The sequence below is a fragment of the Castor canadensis genome, chromosome 2 (assembly GCF_047511655.1).
Source record: "Castor canadensis chromosome 2, mCasCan1.hap1v2, whole genome shotgun sequence".
Classification (NCBI taxonomy): domain Eukaryota; kingdom Metazoa; phylum Chordata; class Mammalia; order Rodentia; family Castoridae; genus Castor; species Castor canadensis.
In genome coordinates, this window is record NC_133387.1 from 88,695,993 (window position 1) to 88,717,517 (window position 21,525).

The following is a 21,525-nucleotide window of genomic DNA, read 5'->3' on the forward strand; positions in this document are numbered from 1 at the left end:
TTTGGCTGGAGACTTAAGAGTGAGGAGACATCAGGGGCATATGGGAGGCTGATATTACAGGGCCTTGCAGGCTAGGTTAAACAATGTGGTATAAGTGTGTGTGTGTGCATGTGTGAAAGAGAAATGGCGAAACTTAAGCTATTCTGCTTGCAGTGTAGAAACTTTTAGGCCACATCTTTGCATCTCTCCAAATACTATAGCTTTTTTTCTGAGCCTCTTGAATTAAATTTATAGGAATCAATAATTCAAAGTTAGAACTACCAAACCTTGAGAGTAATATCTAAATTGCTTTCACGTACGTACTTTTAGAATACAGGCACAGAAAAGATATAAAGTCTCTTCACTCAGTTACTAGGCATACTTATGTACCTTGTTCCTTCAATGAAAAGTGAAAGAAAAAAAAAAAAGAGCTTCTGAGCCATCCTGCCCCTTGAAATATAGAACATTGGACATTGTGGGATTTAGTGTGTCCAAGTCTCTCTTCAGATGTTAGAAAATTAAATTTAGGATGAGAAGGAAATGGATTAAACTTGAGTGTATAACTTGCACAGTATACTACTGTTAGACACTGCTGTTTGCTTGTTACTTGTATCTTTTTGGCATTACTGGAGTTTGAACTCAGGGCTTCACACTTGGTAGACAGGGACTCTGCTGGCTTGAACCCATACCTCTAACCTATTTATATCTTTCAAGTCCTAAAATTTAGTCAAGGATACATGCTGAGCTATACATATATTAATGCCATAGAACCCTGGGTCAAGCAAAAGCTGGAAGTCAAATACCAGTTTTAGTGGTATTGAACTCATTTGAACTTCAATGTCTTCCTCCATAAAAATAATGGGATTCATCAGTTTATAAGAATAGTTTTAAAAAAAATAGCACCTACAATGTGCCCGTGAGTATTCGTAAACATTTTACATGGATTAGCTCCTTCAATCTTTGTGGCAATTTTGAAAAGCGGTTGCCTTTTTTATTTCCATTTTCTAGATGAAGACATTGAGTTACAGTGTTGGAATGGGCCCAGGGCCACCCAGTTAATAGGTGGCTCTAAAGTCACCTGCTCCATTACATAATACTTTTAAAGGTCCTTCCCACTTGATCATTACATAATTCTAGCTGATTCATAGGTGCTTATATTTGAAGTATGTTTGACCTAGAATACAAGACTCTGTTTGGAGGAAGGAGGAGAGGAGGAGTGCAGGAGAAGCGAAGGCTTTGAGTGCCTAATGTTGTGCATGTTTTGTCACAAGGTTTGCAGTTTAAGGTCCTTTTCCTGCCCACACAGCAGAAAGGAAGGCTACTGCCTTAAGCTCCAGCCAGTTATAGGCTTCTTGGACCTCTATAGCAGGTTTGGGTGCTAGCGCATTGAAGCATTACACTCTAGAATAACAAAAGCTTGCATCATGCTGGCTGGATGATTGTCACTTAGGAGGTGCTAAAATTTTGCTTCTTCCCTGGGGGAGGCAGGTGACTCTTGCCCCATATGTTTGTGCTGGGTAAAGTGTACCAGGAAGACATTTGGAATATGATGATCGAAAGTAGGATTCATGGTCTCACAACCTCTGGTCAACATTTTTGTGTTGTGATTTTAATATCTTTGTTGAGATAGCAATTCAGGTACCATAAAATTCACCCACTTAAATTGTACAAGTCAGTGGTTTTAGAATATATACAAAGAGTAGCTATTGCCGCAGTTAATTTTGGAAGATTTTCATTGTCCTAAAAAGAAATTTCTTTAGCAATCACTCTTATACCCACCCCTCACTCTTGCAACCACTAATCTGCTTGCATAGGTTTGCCTACTATAGACATTTTGTATAAGTGGAATAATAAAATATATGGTCTTTTGTCTTTGGTTTCTTTTCCTTAGCGTAATATTTTTGTATGTACAATATTTTAGTGTGTATCAGTACTTAATTCCTTTTCATTGCCAAATAATATACTATAGCTATAATACATTCTTATGTGATAAGCCACATTTTGCTTATCTGTTCTTCAGTTAATGGACTTTTCAGTTGTTCCATTTGGGGGCTGTTGTGAATAATGTTGCAGTGAACATTTTTGTACAAGATTTTTTTTTTTTTGTATAGATTGGTTTTCATTTCACTTTGGTATATGTCTAGGAGTAGAATTGATGGGTCATAGGATAACTCTTTGTTTAACAATTTGAGGAATTGCTGAATTGTCTTCCAAGATGACCACGCCATTTTATAGTCTCCTTAACAATCAAAGAAGTTTCAGTTTCTTCACATCCTTGCCAACACCTTTTACTGTATTTTTTATGGTAGCTATACTGTGGGTATTGAACAGTGTCTTGTGACTTTGAGTTATAATTTCTCTGACTAATGATGTTGATCATCTTTTCATTTGCTTACAAGCCATTTTTTAGATTTTCCTTGGAGAATTGTCCGTTTTCACCCTTTGCCCATTTGTTAATTGGGTTATTTTCTCAGTATTGAGTTGCAAGAGTTCTTTATTCTGGATATAAGTTCCTTATCAGATATATGACTTGCACGCATTTTCTTTTATTCTATAGTCTTTTTCATTTTCTTGATGGTATCATTTATAGCATAAAAGTTTTAAGTTTTGGGATAGTCCATTTTACCAAATTTTTTCTTTCATTGCTTATGCTTTTGGTATCATATCTTAAGAAACCATTGTCTAACCCAAAGTCATGAAGATTTAGTGCTATGCTTTTTCTTGTAGTTTTAGCTCTTAGATTTTGGGCTCTGATTCATGTTGAATTAATTTTTGTGTATCATGTGAGATAGAGATACAACTTCATTCTTTTCGTGTTTATCTAATGGTTAGTTTTTACCCAAGGAATTCCTGGTTTCAGTGACAGAGTGTGTTAGCCAGTTTTCTGATACTATGATGAAATTCTTGAGATAATTAACTTATAAAGAGAAAATTTATTTTAGGGTTAGAAGTTTTAGCCGAATGGCCCTATTGCTTTGGGCTTGTGATAAGGCAGCACATCATTGTGGGAGTATATGACAAGGTGAAATGCTTGCTTGGCAGGAAGCAAAAAAATAGCAAGGAAGGGTCCCAGGTCCCACAGTCCCCTTCAAGGACATTCCCCTAATGACCTCACACTTGGCCCCACCTCTTAAGTTTTCCACAACTTCCCAGTAGCACCACCTTAGGACCAAGCCTTTAACACATGGGCCTTTGGGGTCATTTAAGATCCAAACAATAGCAAAGTCACAATTCAGTATATCTGAATGCTTAAATGCAAAAGATTGGAGTCAGAAACCCCAGAGCTCAGACTTCTGCTCTCCTACTTACTAGTGCAGATACCTTAGCAAGTTACTTAATTTCCCTGAGTCTTAGTTTTTAAATAACAGCCGTAATAATAGCCATGCCTAATTTGTTAAGAAAATGAAATGGAAAATATATTGAACCTGGCTGGTAGTTCCCTTAAGGGTAGGTTAATTGGATAGCTATTTTTATTAATGATTCCCGGAAAAATTCAGTCTCTCTGTGTTCAGCTTTCTGTGTGGAAATTGTGGCTTCTCATGATTTCTGAGAATATATATTGAATTCCTTCAAGCTTCCTTTAGGAAGCTTATAATCTATAGCTTATAAGAGAAAAGATTATAAGAGAAAAGACCTAAATAAGCCATCAAAATTTAGAATTGACTGTACAGTCCTATGACAATCATATGGTCCCCTTTGAATGAATGAAAACTATAGATCATTAAACCTCTACTATGTGCTTCTGCTTCCAGAAAATTAATAATTTGTTAAGAAACTTAAGAGATGATATAATATTGTCTCCACTGGCATCACATCAAAAATGGCTCCAGTCTTCCCACTGGTTCTGATGTGTGACATGGTTGGAGATGATGTGGGTGATCTGTGGAGTCTTGGATGTCATTGAAGTGGTCTGTGAACTGAAGAAGCCTGGGGATCATTGTTATTGGACTGTGCTCTCAATGTTTAATCCTCACCACTTCCTGTTACATTACTTTCATTTTGTTTAGGTTGAGCAAAGCCAATTAAATTCCATTATGTATAGATTTGAGACAGACAATAAACAGGTTTTGGAGCTATTGTTATACACAAGTCAGATGAATGAAAAGTGCCATGGTGCTTGGCCCTTTCTCTCCCTGGATCCAGTTTTAAGTTGACTTGTGGAGTATGTGGCAGAAATAGAAGAGATGGAGAAATGGAAAATATTTAGAGAGTACTTGCCAGAGAGAAGGCTGACCTTTCTTAGCGTTTCTGTCACATCAAAGGAAGCAAAATACTTGCTTGAGTATTTCCTTCAGATAAAATTGTCCCTATATAGACCAAGACAAAGATGACTCTGTCTTAAATACCAGAGGTATTTAAATACCAGAGGAATGGTTTCAAAATTTACTTTCAACATGAATATACCTTTTTCATTCATTCATTCAAGAAATACTTACTAAGCCAGGTGCTAGTGACTCATGCCTGTAATCCTAACTACTCAGGAGGCAGAGATCAGCAGGATGAAGGTTCAAAGCCAGCAAATAGTTTCCAAGACCCTATCTTGAAAATACCCAACACAAAAAAGGACCCAATCCTGCCTAGTAAGCATGAGGCCTTGAGTTCAAACTCTAGTACTGCCAAAAATAATACTGAGCACTAGCCTCTTATCAGACTCTGAGAGGGTGTTGGGGCTACTGTTTTGAGGTGTGATCTTTGTGCTCAGGAGAAGTCCTTCTCAACAGTGAAAATGTGCTTTTAGTTAAATTTGTGATTTCAACATTTAAGTTTTCAAGTAGTAACTTGACAAGACAAGGTGTGGAGGGACTGCATTGTATAGATCCTGCCCCTAGAGGAGGTTAGGTGTTACCATTCACTTTTTGGTTTCTTTACTGGGATTTTTTAAAAGCAAATTGGGGTACCTTTGAAGGGCTGGAATGCCAAAATTTTTGGTCATCAAGGTTGACATTGCAGATGGCCTTTTGCTGACCAATATACACAACTTGGATGGAGCTCTGCCCTTCAACATTTGAGACCAATGTAAACAGTAAGAAATTAGGAAGGAAGAAAGCAAGAGAGAGGAAGGTGTGTAAAACTATCTTAAAGAGACAGAAAAATGTAAAGAGCCCCTTTTCAGGAGTGACTAGGGAAAACTTCATGGAAGAGGTGGAACCAAAAGGTGGGTAGAATTTGTGTGAACAGAATGGGGAAAGTGGGGAAACTACTAGGGAGCAGAAGTGACCTTCAAAGAAAAAAATCAGTAGGATGAAAAAGGAGTTCTTTGTAAGAGCAGGAGGAAATACTGGGGTGGTGTTAGGATGGGGTTAGATTATTAAACCAAGTCTGAGAGTTTAGAATTGGCATGGTAAGGGGTCACTTGGGGTTTCTGAATAGGAAGAAAGAACAGGTAATAACGGTATTTAAGAAGACTGACAAGGAAGGTAGACTTTCAAGGTTCAGAATATGAACCTTGACAAGGAGGGTAGGGGAGCTAAAATATGGGAAGACAGGAGGGGACGAGGGAGGCATTGTACCCCATTTCACAAGGCTCATATGATAAATAAATAACTTGAGTCACATAGCTAATAAGTCTCATGCCAGATCTGCATGACTCTTTCCCATGACTTCACACTGTTCGCCCAGTGTGAACACAGTGGAGTGTTGAAGTCATGAGCAGAAATACAGGTGACTGAGAAGGACTCAGTGATTAACATGGAGAGACAGGGCAGAATCACCCTCAGGTTTGCAGCTTGGATGGTTGATAGGATACCGAATCTGTTGAGAGAGATATTAGGGTCAGAGGGAAGATGATGAGTTAAGCTTGGAAGGAGCCTTAGAAACTCAGTGTATTCCATCTTTCTGTTTATAAATTGGAAAATAATGTCCAGAGGAATTAAGTGCTATGCTGAAGATGACACATCTAGATGTTATGAGTCTGAGCTTGAACCAGTTTCCTGACTCCATTAAGTAAGATGCTGGCGGACATATGAGAAGTACTGTCCAGAACACATAAATATCCAATTTTGTTTCCCATAGTACGTAAGAGAGGTGACTTTCAACAGGTTCTAACAGAAGGTTCTAAGAAGATTTTTTGCTATAGTTGTAATTATAGTTGGTCTCCTCACCATCTGCAAGCCTCACTCGTACTAGACTGTCACTTCTTGACGGCTATATCTTCTTTTCTCTAAATCTCCAAGCCTGGCAAATTATAACTGCTCAAAAAAAAATGCTCTGTGGATTAATTAATGTAAATCAAGAAGCCTGTAATTTAGCTAATACTTGGTTATTATCTGTTACGATGAGGGGTGTTTCTTCTTTTTCTTCCCTCCTCAGCTGCAGCAAAAATCTTACTGACCTGGCCAAGAATCCCAAGGCTTTGTTAGTCCTGCCCTGTCTAGAGCCTCCACTAGGGGAGCTGAGGTATGGTGCAGGCCCTGAGTACATGAGGTGTGGCTGAGCACTCAGGCTGGACATTGGAAACCACCAAGGTGTTGGAGGTCAGGAGTTATTGATGTTAGATCAGTAATTGTGCTCTGTTTCTATTTAAATTTGTAGGTTTTTTTTCACTGTTTACATATCTACATAACATACATAATATACGATGTATTATAACCATAATATATAGGTTATAAACATAGAAACCAAAATTTTGTTTGAGTAAAATAAGTCTGACTTACCACTTCAGAAAGAGTGTCAGTCCTATCAAGAATTTTAATCTCATTTTATTTTCTTCACATTAGTTACTTTGCCTTGAAACAGATTCTGGGAAAAAAATTGAATTTTTTGTTCTTTATTAGGATAGAGATTTACAAGTTTTGAAAGAGACTACTAAGGACCATTTAAACTCACACTGAAATTTTGTGGGAAAGAAAGCTAAAGCTGAAAATTAAGGAGTTTCCTCAGACTTTTGCTTTTCCCATTCCCTCCCCATTCATTATAGTAACTAGTCTTTCCTCTTACTACTATTCAAAAAGCACCTTTACTTCACTTTTCTTTCTTTTAAAAGGATTTAAATAGGCCCCTCTCATTTTTTATTTCTACATAGCAGCATGTCTTATAAACTTTTAAAATTCACAATGAGTTAATGTTTTCTTTTTATCTGATTTTTCTGTTAAGCAGTAAGATGATAAATGTCTGGTTTCTTGTAACACCTTAATTGGCAGAAGTTCTGAAGGAACAATGATGGATTTATAGGCAGAGTGATTGGATGTATTCTAGCACGAAGCTACCATTTCACTTACGGGATATCTGTTAAGGTTTGAATATGAAATGTTCCCTCACACTCTTGTGTTTGAATGTTTGGTCCCCAGCTGCTGGTATAATTTTGGTAAGTTATGGAGACTTTAGGAGGAAGTAAGTCACTGAGGGCATGCCTTTGAAGGTTATACCTGGTCCCTGGTCCTCCCTCTCTCTCTCTGCTTCCTGGTCAGCATGATGTGAGCTGCCTTGCTAAGCCCTCCATAACTATGATGGACTGACACCTCTGAAACTATGAGCCAAAATAAATAATTCCTCACCTGTGTTCTCTCAGGTATTTTGATCACAGCAATGAGAAAGGTAACTAACAAGAGTATCCCACTAGTTACTATGTAAGAGGGATATTATTGTACCAAGATAGACTGAGCCTTCTGAAGCCTCTCTCTCCCATGATTACAAAGAAAAACTGAACAAATCATAGCAGCAGAGTATTGCAGTTTTTCAAGTCCACATGGAACATTCACCAGATAGGTCATATACTGGGCCATGATACTCCCTTGCCAAACCTTGTCAAAAAGAATGTTCTATGTCTTTAAGAGAAATAACTACAAATCAATAACAAAAAAAAGATGTGGAAATTAAGCAGTAGCTTCAAAGTAACACACAGGTCAAAGAGGAAGTCTGGGAGAAAATTATAAAGTACTTTGAACTTCAAACGAAAACACAACAGTGATTGGCCAGGGGAGGGTGAGGGAGACTTGATTACAAAGAAGCAGAACAAGGGAATTTGGAGGGAAGGATAGTGAAATTTTTCTGTGTCTTGATTGTTTTGGTTGTTTTGAGGACTATGTATTTATTGAAACTCAGAACTGTTTGACAAAGATTGACTTTATTTTATGTAAATTTTAAAATATTTTAAGTGTTTTCTGTAATGCAGTCATCTCCCCACCACCATAGTGATGTGTTCTGATGAACTACTTGTCACAAGGCTGCTGGGGAAAAAAAGGAAGTGAAGCTACAGTATTTTTTAGTCATTAGTGGGTATGATTCACAAATCACTTTTTGGTTTGGATCTTTAAAGAATTAACATTTCTGTTTAGAATTTTTGATTTGAAAATGGTGACTGTTATTGGGGAATTAAAAAGGAAGACATTTTTGTGCCAAAGTAATGTGAACAACATAAATTTAGATCCAAATATAAATGTATATCAAAGAAAATTATATTAATTGAAAAATACATATTCTGTATTAGTTGAATTGAAAGCCATTTTGGTTAAAGAGAAAAGACTGAATTTTAACTAGGTGTGGTGGCATGCACCTGTAATCCCAGCTGCTCTGAGACCTGAGGGAGAAGGGTCACTTGAGCCCTTGGGTAGGAAGCCAGCCTGGGCAACACGTGAGGCCTTGCTTCCAAAGCAAAAGGGAAGGGGAGGGAGGAAAGAGAAGCGGAGGGAGTTTAGCAAACAGTTTGTTGTTCATTAAGTGCAGGAAGGCATTTAGACTACCTGAGAAAAGAACAAACTGGTAGCAGTTTTGGAATAATGATCTTTAGGTCTTTTAAAATTTCGTTAGTGATGTTTTGTCTTTTTCAGAGTATATGTTTTATACTTCTTTATTAATTATTTTCTGAGTAGTTAATTCTTTTTGGTGTTGCTGTAATGGATTTATTTTCTTTAACTTCATTTTTCAGATTGCTCTTTGCAGTTAGAAATGCAGTTGATATTTGTATATTGCATCTTGCTGAATTCGTTCTAATTTTTTAATATCTAAGAGCATGTCTGAGAAAAGAGTTAGATTTGCTTCTTTCTTTTGAATTTGGATGCATTTTATTTCATTTTCTTGCCTTATTGCTCTGGGAACCTCTTATAATAGAAGGGATGAGAGCAAACATCCTGTCTTTGACCTCATTTGAGAAGAAAAGCATCCTGTCTTTATGTATTTTAGTTGGGGGCTTTTCCTAGAGAAACCTCTGTCAAGTTGAGGAAGTTGCTTTCTGTTACTAGTTTGTCTTTATCATGAAAGGGTGTCAGATTTTGTCAAGTGACTTTTGTGTATTTGACGGGATGATCAGGTGGTAGTTTAGCAGTCTTTTGTTTGAAGAAAACCCCAGTTCACCCAGACTAGGGTACGTCAATTGTCTCACTTAGCAGAAAAGTCCAGGGTATCTTACCTTCAGGCATGACATGCTCTGATTGAGGGACTCAGGGGCTGTCATCCAGATTTGCCATTTTCTTCCTCTGTACCTTTATTGTGATAGCCATGCTTATGTCCCCTGTGATGACAGAATGGCTGCGACAAGCACCAGGCAGTCTCTAGTTCCCGCTGACTTTCCCCAGTCCCAGCAGAAGTCCTAAAATTACCTCAGGCTGAACCACTTGCCCATTCTGGAACTATCACTAAGGACAGGGTATGTGAAGGCCCAATTAGGCCTGACTCACATGCCCACCCCAAAGCTGGTTGGCCCTACCCAAATTACATGAATGAAGTATGGAGAAAGGGGTTTATGCTGAATTACCAAAAATAAATGTCAAATATGCTTTCTATAGTAAAATAATCCTGGGTTATACAAAGTATGTGAAACTGGCATTTAAATATTTTCCTCCCTTTAGGCCAACTCTGGCAATGGTAGCTGACAAGAAATAAAACCTTTTGCTCGTTGAAGTGTGGTTAGCTGAGTGCACACCCCATCTCATAGAGGATAGCAAAAAGGAGGTGGGGGGCTGATTAGAGGAAGATGAGTGGAATGCCCTTCTAAGAGAGCAGGACTGGGACAGACCCACAGTTTTGCTGTGTTGAACATTTTATCACTTCCAAGGTAACTCTAGATTAATTTAAATCAGTAAGTACATCAGTGACCTCTTTATCATTTATGCCTTTTTCTCCTATATCATTTCTTAGCTGTGTCTTACTTCCTCAGCATGGACATCACACAAGAGCAGTGTGTCCTAGTGCTGATCTAGACTCTTTCTGGATTCTAATGGGAGTGGGAATTCTGTGGTCTCCTAACATTTGAAACTCCGGGCACTTTATGCTTATGAGAAAAGCTGTTTTCTATTAGCACGTCCGTTAGCATATCTTAATTGTACAAAGCAATGGGTCTCATATCATTTTCATATATGTATAAACTAAATAAAAAAGTGAAAGTTTTTCTTGTCAAAGTTTCTGTAGTTCCAAGTTACAGAATAAACTAGTGACATCTTGAACTTCCCCTTGTGTAGTTGTAACTTCCCCTAGATGAATACAGAGCTGGTTATAAGGAAGGTATTGTTTCAGTTGCTATTATAATTTACTAGCTACCTTCAAAACTTCCTGCAGCTGTGCTTTGTGGGGGAAGGGAGACTGTTGAACATTTTTCAGGTTCCTATAAGATAAAAGTAGTTCAATACACTTTTTCAATTTTAAGAATTTTTTTTCACATTTCAATAACTCCATACTCTGGAAACATCTTATAATCAGTGTCATCTCATTGTTTAACTTGTGTTACATAAAATTGATGTGATGGCTTATTTTATGTGTCAATTTGACTGGGCCACAGGGTGCTACATTGGATCTGGAATATCCCTCAAAAGCTCATGTGTTTTAAGGTCTGGTCCTCAATGACTTTGGCAGGTGGTGGAAACTTTGAGAGAAGGGGTCTAGTGGGAGGAAGTTAGGTTATTGGGATGCTGGCCCCTTCCTGTCCTGGCTGCCATAAGGTAAACATTTTTGCACTACCACAAGCTCCCCACTGTGAGGTACTGCCTCAGCATAGATCCAAAGGCCACATACCCATGGACTAAAACCTCTAAAACTATAAGCCAAAACAAACCTTTCCTCCTTGTAAGTTGATTTGTCTCAGGTATTTGTTATAGTAATGGAAAGTCAATGAACACAAGTATCCAAACATTTGGTAAAGCATTATTCCAGATGGCTTTTTGAGGGTGTTTCTAGGTGAGAGTAACATTTGAATCAGTACACCAGGTATGTAGATTGCACTTAAATAAATGTTCCTGGGCCTCATCATGTCAGTTGAGGACTAGAATAGAACAGAAAGGCTGAATAAGGGACCTCCTTCTGCCCAACTACCTTCAACTGGGACATTGGCCTTCATTGAAACTCACCATTGACTCTTTTGGCTCTAGTTTACTGATTACAGGTTTTTTGGGGTTTTTTTGTTTTTTGGCAGTACTAGGATTTGAACTTAGTACCTCATACTTGCAAGGTAGGCGCTCTACCACTTGAGCCACTCCACCAGATCTGTTTCGTATTGTGTTTGTTTGTTTGTTTGTTTTTGAGATAGGGCCTTTGAACTATTTACGTAGGCTGGCTTCAAACCACAATCTTCCTGATCTCTGCCTGCTGGGTAGCTAAGATTATAGGCATGAGCCACCAGCGCCTGGCCTGACTACAGATCTTACTGAGATTCTAAGAAATTGATTCTTCCAACTCATTGAGGGAAGGTGGCTTAAATGATGATATGAATAATCAGAATCTCTTGCAAAGAACTAAAAACATCATCAATAATGTCTGATTCCAGGAGAGCTGATCCTCTGTTCAATAAGAATTCTAGTCTGATAATTACTGGGTTTGCCAAGTTGCAGTGTTAGTTGCAAAAATGGTGGCCTTCAAGTTTGAGTCTCTGTAGAATTTGAAGCCAAGGTCAGGAAGTATCTTCTGAAATAAAAATTTCTAAGTTCATCTCAAGAAGTTTGCCAGCCAAGAGTTGAGTTGGAGATAAGACATAGAGATCCTAACATTCAATAAGGGATCTGGGTCCCTGGGAAGAATCTTTGATATAAAATGTAATAAGAGCTATAGTCTTTGAAAAGATTACTTTGGTGAGAAAAGGTGAATGTTAGGGTATTTTGAAAGTGAATGTTGAGAATTAGTTTACTCACTTTTGTTTAAGGAAGTGAGAGACATTGTACCTGGCAGAGCTGAGTATTCTTATTCCTAGAAAAACAGTCCCTGATGAAGTAAATGATGAAAGAAACATTTTGCCTGCCCACCTACTCCTTCACTTAGATTTGGTGCTGACCATTCAAGCCTTCTGATTACAAACAGAGTTTCTCTATATCATCATCTTAGGCTGGGGTGCGTCAGGCAATACAGTCATTTTTCTGTGTAACATAACAAAGGGACATCCGTTGGACATCAGTTGGTATCTTAACCATGTGGTTTGTGTGAAACCATCCCCAAGGGCCCATCAGATGTCTTCCTGATCAGTCCTGGGACTCTGCCCAAAGGCCAACACTGACTGACCTTTTCTCTGGCTGCCTCAGCTACAGCAGAGTCCCTTGAGAGAAATGTAGCCCCAAAGGAGGGCATTTCAGAGAGAGGGAAAAAAACATCCGACAGAGAAGACCTGACAGGTGTATGCAGAGATAGTTAGGGATGACATTTTATGAAGAAGATCCAGCTCAAAACTCAGCAGTTAAGTTTGGTTTGACTGAAATGTGGGGCATGTGAGAGGACTAGATAAGATGTCTTTCTACTCTATGAGGTTTGCTCCTGAAGTTCTCCAGTATTGAAGTGATTTGGTACTAGTGGTCAGCACACTGCATAACCATTGTTGAAAGGGCATTATAATCCTTGTTGCATCATTTATAAGTTGCTGAAGTTTTTCCTTAATCAGAACAAAGGAGCATAAGTGTGTGATAGCAATAATGATCAGGACACAATAGTCATTTGTCTTAGAAAAGTTAAAAAGGACAGATTATTAGTACTATTTTAGGGGAGAAAAATCTTGTGTAAGTTGTATTAAATAGAGAATTGTCCCTTTGTTATTGAGCCTTTCAGACCTCTTCTGTACCTTATGTGATGAAAAATATATGCTTCTGGGGGTGTTTGCTTTTCATTTTACAAAAATGGGATCAAACATACAGCCATTTTGCAACTTACTCTCTTAGAATTCCCTTTGAATTTCCCTTGCAATGAAAAGCTCTTTGTAACTGGGTGCTGGTGTCCTATGATAGAGTCTGCTTCTGAGTCCTCATAGACACATTAGCCAATAATAATTACTAAGGTGTATTTGTTTCTGTTTTCAGGTTGGCAACCTCGATGGTTCCTTCTCTGTGGGGGAATATTATCCTATTACGATTCTCCTGAAGATGCCTGGAAAGGTTGCAAAGGGAGCATTCAGATGGCCGTCTGTGAAATTCAAGGTGAGAAACCAACCAATTTGCAGGTCTTATTTATTTATTTACTTATTTTTCTGTCTCTGAAAAAAGCAAAAAAGCACTGGCCCCCATGTGATTTTTCTCTGCAGTTCCCATAGTACAGACCAAGATACATAGTGCCATGTCATTGCAAGAAAGCCTTGCAAAAAAAAACTGCAGCCAACTTTTACAAAGAGATTGGTTAAGAAATGGTCCAAATAAATGACAACAATGTGCTTTACCATTCAGCTAGTGCTTGTTCCTTAGTCATCGGCTCACTGGGACCAGTGGCTATTTGCAAAGCTTTTGTATTTATACTATAGTATCAAACACGTCTGTGTTTAAATCAGGTCTTCCCACCCCTCTTCTCTCTCTCTCTCATGCATCACAAATGCATGCACAAGTATGCCTGCCTATCCCCTCTACCTCCACCCCACCATTCAAAACAAAACCCTAACAGACCTACACTTGGTTTTGTTATCTTGAAACATAATGAGAAGATTATGACTCAGAAGAAAAACAAATTGGATGGGAATTTGGGAGGGGACGAGGAGAATGATTTGCCTGTTTCTTTCTCTGAAGAGATCAGGGGAATTCTTACACTTTAAGTTTGACTTGTCAAGGGTAGTAGAATAAGAAAAATATCGTGCTCTTGAGTGCTTTCCAGAAAATCCAGGAGATAAAAACCAACAAAAAATATATACTCACTTGTTGGCATGTGTTTTGGTTCATTTTTTGTTGCTATAGCAAAATACCTGAGGCTGGGTGACATATAAAGGAAAGAGATTTAGTTAGCTAACAGTTTTGGAGGCTGAAAGTCTGAATAGTGTGGTGGTAGCTCTGGTGAGAGCCCTCTGGATGGAACACATTATGGTAAATGACATTATGGTGGGAGCTTATGACTAGGGGAGAGATCACACAATGAGACAAAAAAGAGACCAGTTTGTTCTTTTATAATAACCTCGCAAGTACTAACCAGAATCCCATGAGAACTACAGTAGTTCCCTCCCCAGGCAGTGCCCCCAGTGACCTCCCACTAAGCTCCATTGCTTAAAGGTCCTACCACCATATAACATCCACCACCCCAGGACCAGGTTCCAATAAATGAACCCTTGGGAGGTTCCAACTTTCTCTTTGAACTGAGGCACATACAAACCATGGTAGCATGCAAACCATTTTGGCCTCATAGCAGCATCCTTTATGCATAGACACATAGGCCAAAAGAGAGTGCCTCTCAGTTCTGATGAAAGATTAAATTGGGAGTTCCTTTTTGGGTCAAAGTTGTGATACCTTGGAGCCAGTTGTGAGGTTTTCCTTCTTGATCAACAGAGCTATCTAGGATAGGTAAACAGAACTTTGTACAAGCTAGAAGAGGTATTGAGGGCTGGCCTCCTCTTCTCTCTGAAAATAGCTGGTACCAGTTGAGCTCAAAAGTTGGATGGGGTAGAAGCCACCCAGACAAGGTAAGGTTCTTCTAAGTCTCTGACCTCCCTCTGCCTTGCTCCTAGTTCATTCTGTAGATAACACTCGCATGGACCTGATAATCCCTGGGGAACAGTATTTCTATCTGAAGGCCAGAAGTGTGGCTGAGAGACAGAGGTGGCTGGTGGCCCTGGGATCAGCCAAGGCTTGCCTGACAGACAGTAGGACCCAGAAGGAGAAAGGCAAGTATTGATTGTCCTCTGGTCTGAAAACCTTAGGAATCATTCACTGTTATCTCTGGGTTCTGTATCACTTAAATGCCTTTCATCTCAATAGAACTTGTACCATATTCCATATCCAATTCTACTTTCTTAGCATATGATGGTGGAAACAGTGCAGGCTTTGGAGCAAGATACACCTGGGTTCAAATGATGACTTTGTAGTTTATTAGCTGTGTAATTTTGCGAGAGGTCATTTCATTTTTCTGAGCCTCAGTCACCTCATCTTTGAAGAAGAGGTCATTGTACCTACCTTAAGGATTACTGTGAGGATTAGTGATGATGTAAACAATGTAGTACCTGGTTAGGCACCAAGTTCAGCAGAGCGTAACTGTGGTAAGGAAGCCTTGAGTCAGGGTGCTTTCTGTAGCAACACCCTGCTCGTCCTGCCTCTCCCTGACGTGGGATGAATTCTTAATTGCCAGGTTGCTGCTGCTTATGCTCATTAACTTGACATTAGGTCTCCTGAGAACCATGGCATGACTTTTTCTTTGGACTGGGGCAAGAGTGCTGGGCTCACTGCATGTCCTTGGTTGCTGCTGTCCCAACACCACAGGATTGTGTATACAACTGAAAAGTTTGGCTAGGAGTGGGGAGAGCATGCTCCAGGGAGCATTTCTTTCTCATGGTGGTAGCAGATGTTTCTAACTCTTAAGTAGACTCAGTAAAATGGCCTCTTGGTTGTTTTTGATGCTAAGTCAAAAACACATTCTTAAGACTATCTGATTTGACTCAGCAATGTACAGCGATGTGGGAATGTCAGCATTTTCATGGAAAAGGAACATTTTTCATGGAAAAATCTTAGTACTGAGGTGGGTACAGTGCCTGTGCTGATAGTGGCTGGGTGCCCTTAGCCTCAACAGGCAGCATGCTAAACCAGTCCTCAGCCTAGTGACAGCAGTGTTCTCAGTGTAGTTAGACATGACAAAACAGTTTCCTAGGTATAAGCAGAGCACTCTAAGACTCTGTCTTACAGAGAGGAAAGTCTGTGGCAGAACTGAGACCAAACTCTGAAGTCTTGACTCTCCTGCTAGTTCTGACAGAAGTGAGTCACACACAGTGTTGCTTCCTTTAAATACTGGTGATTATTCAATATGCTGTCTCAATAAATAATGTGTATTACTTCAGAAGACTGCTTTGCTTGCTCCTATATCTTTATCACTTCTGTAACCCATTCTATAAACCTCTGACTTTAGGCATAGCTTATATATTCCACTTTTATACAGTAAACTAAACAGGAAATTGGTTATTTATTCTGGTACTATATTACCATTATTTTGTTATTTAGAATTTGCTGAAAACACTGAAAACTTGAAAACTAAAATGTCAGAACTGAGACTCTACTGTGACCTCCTTGTTCAGCAAGTAGATAAAACAAAAGAAGTCACTGCTGCTGGTGTTGCTAATTCTGAGGTAAAGTATTATTTTGGTAATATTACTGATATTATACATAAAAAGTAGCACAAGACTGCTTACGATGGTGCTTACTCTATCTGACTGTCTTTTAGAAGAAGTAATAAAATTCAGTGAAGAAATGTGTGCACTGCATGTGGAAGCATACCGTTTTCCTTCCTGGAATAAATTTAGGATTATTGATAATATTGGGGACTTTTAACTTTAGAACTGACATACTAAAGTATGTTTTCTCTCAGTTTATACCACTTTTTGAAAATTCAGTCTTTCTTGTCTTACAGAACATTTCTTCAGCTGTAGCAACTAATAAGTCAGCATAGTATGTGTCAATGGTGTAGGTCTGTCACTGGTGCCTGGCTTATCTAGCACTTTTGTTAAGACTGGAAGGTCTTTAATTCATCACAGTAAATACTGTGCTTTGAAATGGCTTGGTGCTTTCAGAGATGAAGTTTTCAGTCCTTCCATCAAGGATTACAGTTTTTTGCCTTGTTTTGGTTTTGAGACAGTGTCTCTAATATAGTCCAGGTTGGCCTAGACCTGGCAGTTCTCCTCCCTGTCTCCTGAGTACTGAGATTCCAGCTATGCACCACCATGCATGGTTAAGAATGGTGATTTTTTTTTTCTTTTTTCATCACACTATCACTGAAGAGGATAGTTTTTTAATGTGTACTAATAAAATTGTCATTAACTCACCCTAAACATAAGTTCAACTGTATATTGAAACCAGAAAGATTCTCTGCTCTGCTCTCAAAGAAGTTATAATCTGATGAGTGATATCTACAACATGAGGAATCTTCAGGTTATACTTAACGATTTTAATTTTTAGGTTGTAGTACACCTTGCTACAGGTGTGCTTTGAGGTCTTTCTAATAAAGGTGACTTAATCATTTTCATTTCAGTTCTCTTATTCATTCATTCATCAGCTGCCTATTATATATAAGACACTGCTGGTAGAGGAAGAAGGAAGGGAGCACTAAAACACATTTCGATACTGTCATTGCAAAGTTTATACTCTAGAGCAGCGATTGTCAATACAGAGCAGCTGTGTTCCCCAGAAGACATTTGTTAGTGTCTGAGGACATTTTTGATTGTCACAATTTAGGGAATGCTGGTATCTAGTGGGTATTAGCTAGGGATGCTGCTGAACATCTTAGAAAGTGCTTCTATTAAGTGCTGTGGGAAATTTCTAGTGGCAAATGTGGTCCACAACAGCATCACCTGGGAGCTTTATTAGAAACTCAAGTTTGAGGAGAAAATGAAGACCACTAAGATGTGATCGCCTCACTCTCTAGTCAAGAGTGTGGCCTCAGTTTCCAGAACAACTTATTGATACCAATATCTAGAACAAGAAAACTAAGTTGGAAGAAAAAAAATCTATTGGTGCTTAAAGGAATTCCAGTTGCTGAAACCTCGTGGACTCATCCATACTGAAAGCAAATGATGCATGATTCTTTGAAGTTCCATGCAAGCTTTGTGCCTAGCACCTGATGCAGTGCTGTCTTGATGTTGTGCAGTTGGAAGAAGTTGTGGCCTTTCTCTGAAGCAGTGGGTAAGTGTAAAGGATCAGGTTGAGGGCAAGGCTTATGCATGGTAAATAGATAAATTAGGTTAGCCCAGTTTTTTTTTTAACCTTTATCACTGATGAACATATTTATGCAAGCAAAAGGGTGGGTACCTTATTATTTGTGGATAAAAACTTGTAAGGACAAACAACATTGGGCTTTCTTCTTTTTTGGCAAGACAAAAGTCTTCCACTCTGGTTGTTTCATAGGAGGGAATTGATGTGGGAACTTTGCTAAAAACAACCTGCAATACTTTTCTGAAGACCTTGGAAGAATGCATGCAGATTGCAAATGCAGCTTTCACCTCTGAGCTGCTCTACCGCACTCCCCCAGGATCACCGCAGCTGGCTGTGCTCAAGTCCAGCAAGGTAAAAGGCCAGCTCAGTTTGACTTCTTTATTTACACTTTTATATCTTCTCTCAGTCCTCCATTTGTAGTCAGTTACTTTTGGAAGTTTGACCACCTACACGAATCTCCAATGTAGCCTCTTTTCTTTGTGACCAAGGAATCTTACCTAGAATTGTGGCAGCTTCCTAACCAGTCTCTTTCAGTCTGACCTTCCAGCCGGCCCAAAGTATTCCTGTTAGTGCAGTATAAATTGGACCACTTTACCTAAACCTTGCAGTGGCTTCCCATAGCCAAACTTTCTTAGCCCCTTCCCACATCAGCATCCTATCTCCCTGAGGTTACCTGGCTTAAACTTAAAACTGCCTATCGTTTTACCCTTTCTTCTTCATTTCCCAAAGCCAAGAAAGTCCCTTTAGCTCCCTTTCCAAGTTGTCTCCCATTTTCCATTTATCTTCTTCCCTACATCCATAAGTTGGCCTAAGAGCTTCTCTTCTCATATATCCCCCTGTGTTAGCGCTACTCTAGAAGTTAGCTTAAAGGCAGAAACTCTCTACAGTGTCTACTTTCACATCTCTACCATGTGATACAACAGTGCACGGTAATTTGCTATCCATTAACACTTAATGAGCATAACTTAAATCACACAGCCAGTTGCTAAGAATTTGGCTATGATAATTAGGTTTTCAAAAGGCCATCTTCCTTTTCTTTAGAAATTTGGGTATGCTGATTAGGTTTAATGAGAAGGGCAAGTTGGGACCAATGACTCCATTTTGGTAAGACCTAAAATTGTTTCTCTTGAAATGGACAGTATATGCTATGACCATGTTTACCATTTTTGCATGTGATAGTATTCTAAGTAATGCTCTGTTGGAAGTTTAACATGCAAACTTTCATTTTTTTTTTTTTTGCTGCTTTTATAGATGAAACATCCTGTCGTACCCGTTCATAATTCACTGGAAAGGTATAGTGACATTTTTGGTTTTTTTCTTCTTTCTAAAAATAAAATAAACAGTATTGTTATTCTTTATTTGAAAAGAAGGAATGATACTGTTGTTAGATAGTGGTTCTCCTCATGGCTTTAGATAACAGCAGAAGGAAACAACATCTGAATTTTCCTCTTTGGGATGAGCCTAAAGCAATATGACCTTTGATCCCACACTAGTGGGAAAATGGGGACATTTACCCTAGGATATGGATCCCACTCATCACAGCGAATCACTTAATCTCTCTGGTGTTACTGCAGGTTCGGAGCTTCTCTTGTAGAAGAGCTCAGTATTAACGTGCTTTTGTCCAGAAAAGACACTAGTGCTACTGTGTTGTACTTAGAAATAAAAATCTCAAGTAGTTTTACAAGTTGAAAAAAATAACAATATCAAAATTTAAATTATCTCCATTCTTCTAATTACTTAGTCAGTTTAAAAATATATACTGGGCTGGACATGTAGCTTAGTGGTGGAGCACTTGCTTAGTGTTCTTTAGGCCCTGAGTTCAATCCCCAGCACTACCAAAGAAAAAAGAAAAAAAAAGTACCTGTCTATACATGTCATGTAGGTGTTCCCATGTACTGATGTAGTGCAGATCTTCATTCTTTCAAATTGTTACTTACTAGCTCATCCCTCTAACTACTGTTGTTTGCTTCTTTATTATAAGGATTGTTCCCTTGTTCCCAATTTGGTTGTTTCCAGTTTTCTCATTTTCTAAATACTTCTACTTTTTTTTTCTGTGGTGATCATAGAAATAGGAAGGTTTATTAAGGGAAAGAGTGAAAGCTCCAGTGGGAAGGATGGGCCCCAGAGAGGTTGTCAGAGAAGTGGCGTGGTCTGAGGTTTGGGTTTTATTTGATGCACTTTTTATTAGTGTACGTTAATTGTACAAAGGGTTACACCATGGTGTTTCACGCATGCATATATTGGACATTGACCAGATTCACCCTCTCTATTGCTCTTTTTCCCTTTCCCCCCACTTTTCAACATTTTTCAGTAAGTTGCCTTGTGCTGCCTTCATACATAGACATAAGGCCAAACACTTCTACTAGGAACATCTTTGTGGACTTGAGATTTTGCCTATATGTATACCCACATTTTGAATTAATAGGTTGAAACACAGTTTTTTGAGAAAACAGCAAATGGTTTTCCTAGAGTTCATATGTAGCTTAGTCCCTTCCCCTTTATTTTTATTAGAGGAAAATACTTTTGTTTCAATTTGGCTAGGTATGATCACCTACATTAAAATACTTTGATTATTCCTTTAACAAATAAGATCAGCTATTTCACGTGAAGTGTGACAGGTCCCTCAGGCTGTGTTGTGGTCCTCTTGGGTGTTTGGCAGACTTCTGCTGCTAGGAGTGCTCTGCTGACCACAGCTAAGCAAACGTGAAAATGGCTAGTGGTTTTTAGAGGAAAGTCAAATAAGCTTTAAATGTTACACCTGGAGAAAGCCATTGGAAACCAAAGAACTGTCAATTACTATTTCCTGACACTGGTGGGGAGCAGGAAGATTGAGTCACCTCAGGGTAACGGCTCTTTGATTTCTCAGCTGCAGAAGTGACCTGCTTTTCTCCCAGGCAGATGCCTGCCTTGGTGTCTATACAGGCTGAAAGGCTTGACTTGGTTTAACAATTCTGTTTTTATCAGCAGTAAAAAGGATTTGTTTATTGTGAACCCTCCCTCCACCCCTTAGAATAACATCTACCTGGGCAACTGTGACCAAACCACTGCACTTTCTGGCTTTTTTTTTCTTTTTAAAAACATTTTAGGCAAATGGAATCGAACAGTTGTGAAAATGGATCTTTAAATATGGAAATAAATGGTGATGGAGAAGTCCTAATGAAAAACAAGAGTTCGTTGTACTTGAAATCTGCAGAGATAGACTGTGGCATATCAAGCAAAGAGAAAACAGAGGATAATACAACAGGTAAAAACAGAAAAACAGAAGTAAAGTCTGATGCAAACCACTGAACAGTAGAAAATTTGGGGGGTGTGGTTTTTACCTGTGACAGGTAAAACCTCAGTGAGACAGGTGCTGGAACACACAGTGTTGAGGAGGAAGTGACCTGCCTAGGGTTCTTGGCAGTGATATTCATGGGCTGCCTGGAGCAGTTTTAGAGGTGACAAGAACTTCACTGATCCTGCTTGCTATATCTCAAAGTCTTTGAACTTAAACTATGACATCTAGCTTCACCTGTGTAAGTTCACTTTTCCATCTGCCTGGTTT

At 38.9% G+C, this 21,525-nt stretch overlaps 1 protein-coding gene across 2 annotated transcripts in view; it reads left to right on the forward strand.

The window, feature by feature from the left end:
- Positions 1-21,525, forward strand: part of Plekha8 (pleckstrin homology domain containing A8) — a 52,643-nt gene that overhangs the window by 3,732 nt on the left and 27,386 nt on the right. Inside the window, exons 2-7 of one of the 2 annotated variants that reach the window (XM_020157041.2) lie at positions 13,179-13,295; positions 14,798-14,953; positions 16,278-16,402; positions 18,174-18,332; positions 19,233-19,273; positions 21,068-21,225. In XM_020157041.2, the coding sequence (XP_020012630.1) occupies positions 13,179-13,295; positions 14,798-14,953; positions 16,278-16,402; positions 18,174-18,332; positions 19,233-19,273; positions 21,068-21,225 (756 nt within the window). Of the gene's footprint in view, positions 1-13,178; positions 13,296-14,797; positions 14,954-16,277; positions 16,403-17,821; positions 17,952-18,173; positions 18,333-19,232; positions 19,274-21,067; positions 21,226-21,525 lie in introns of those variants that run through there. The other variant, XM_074065222.1, reaches the window with a different exon arrangement.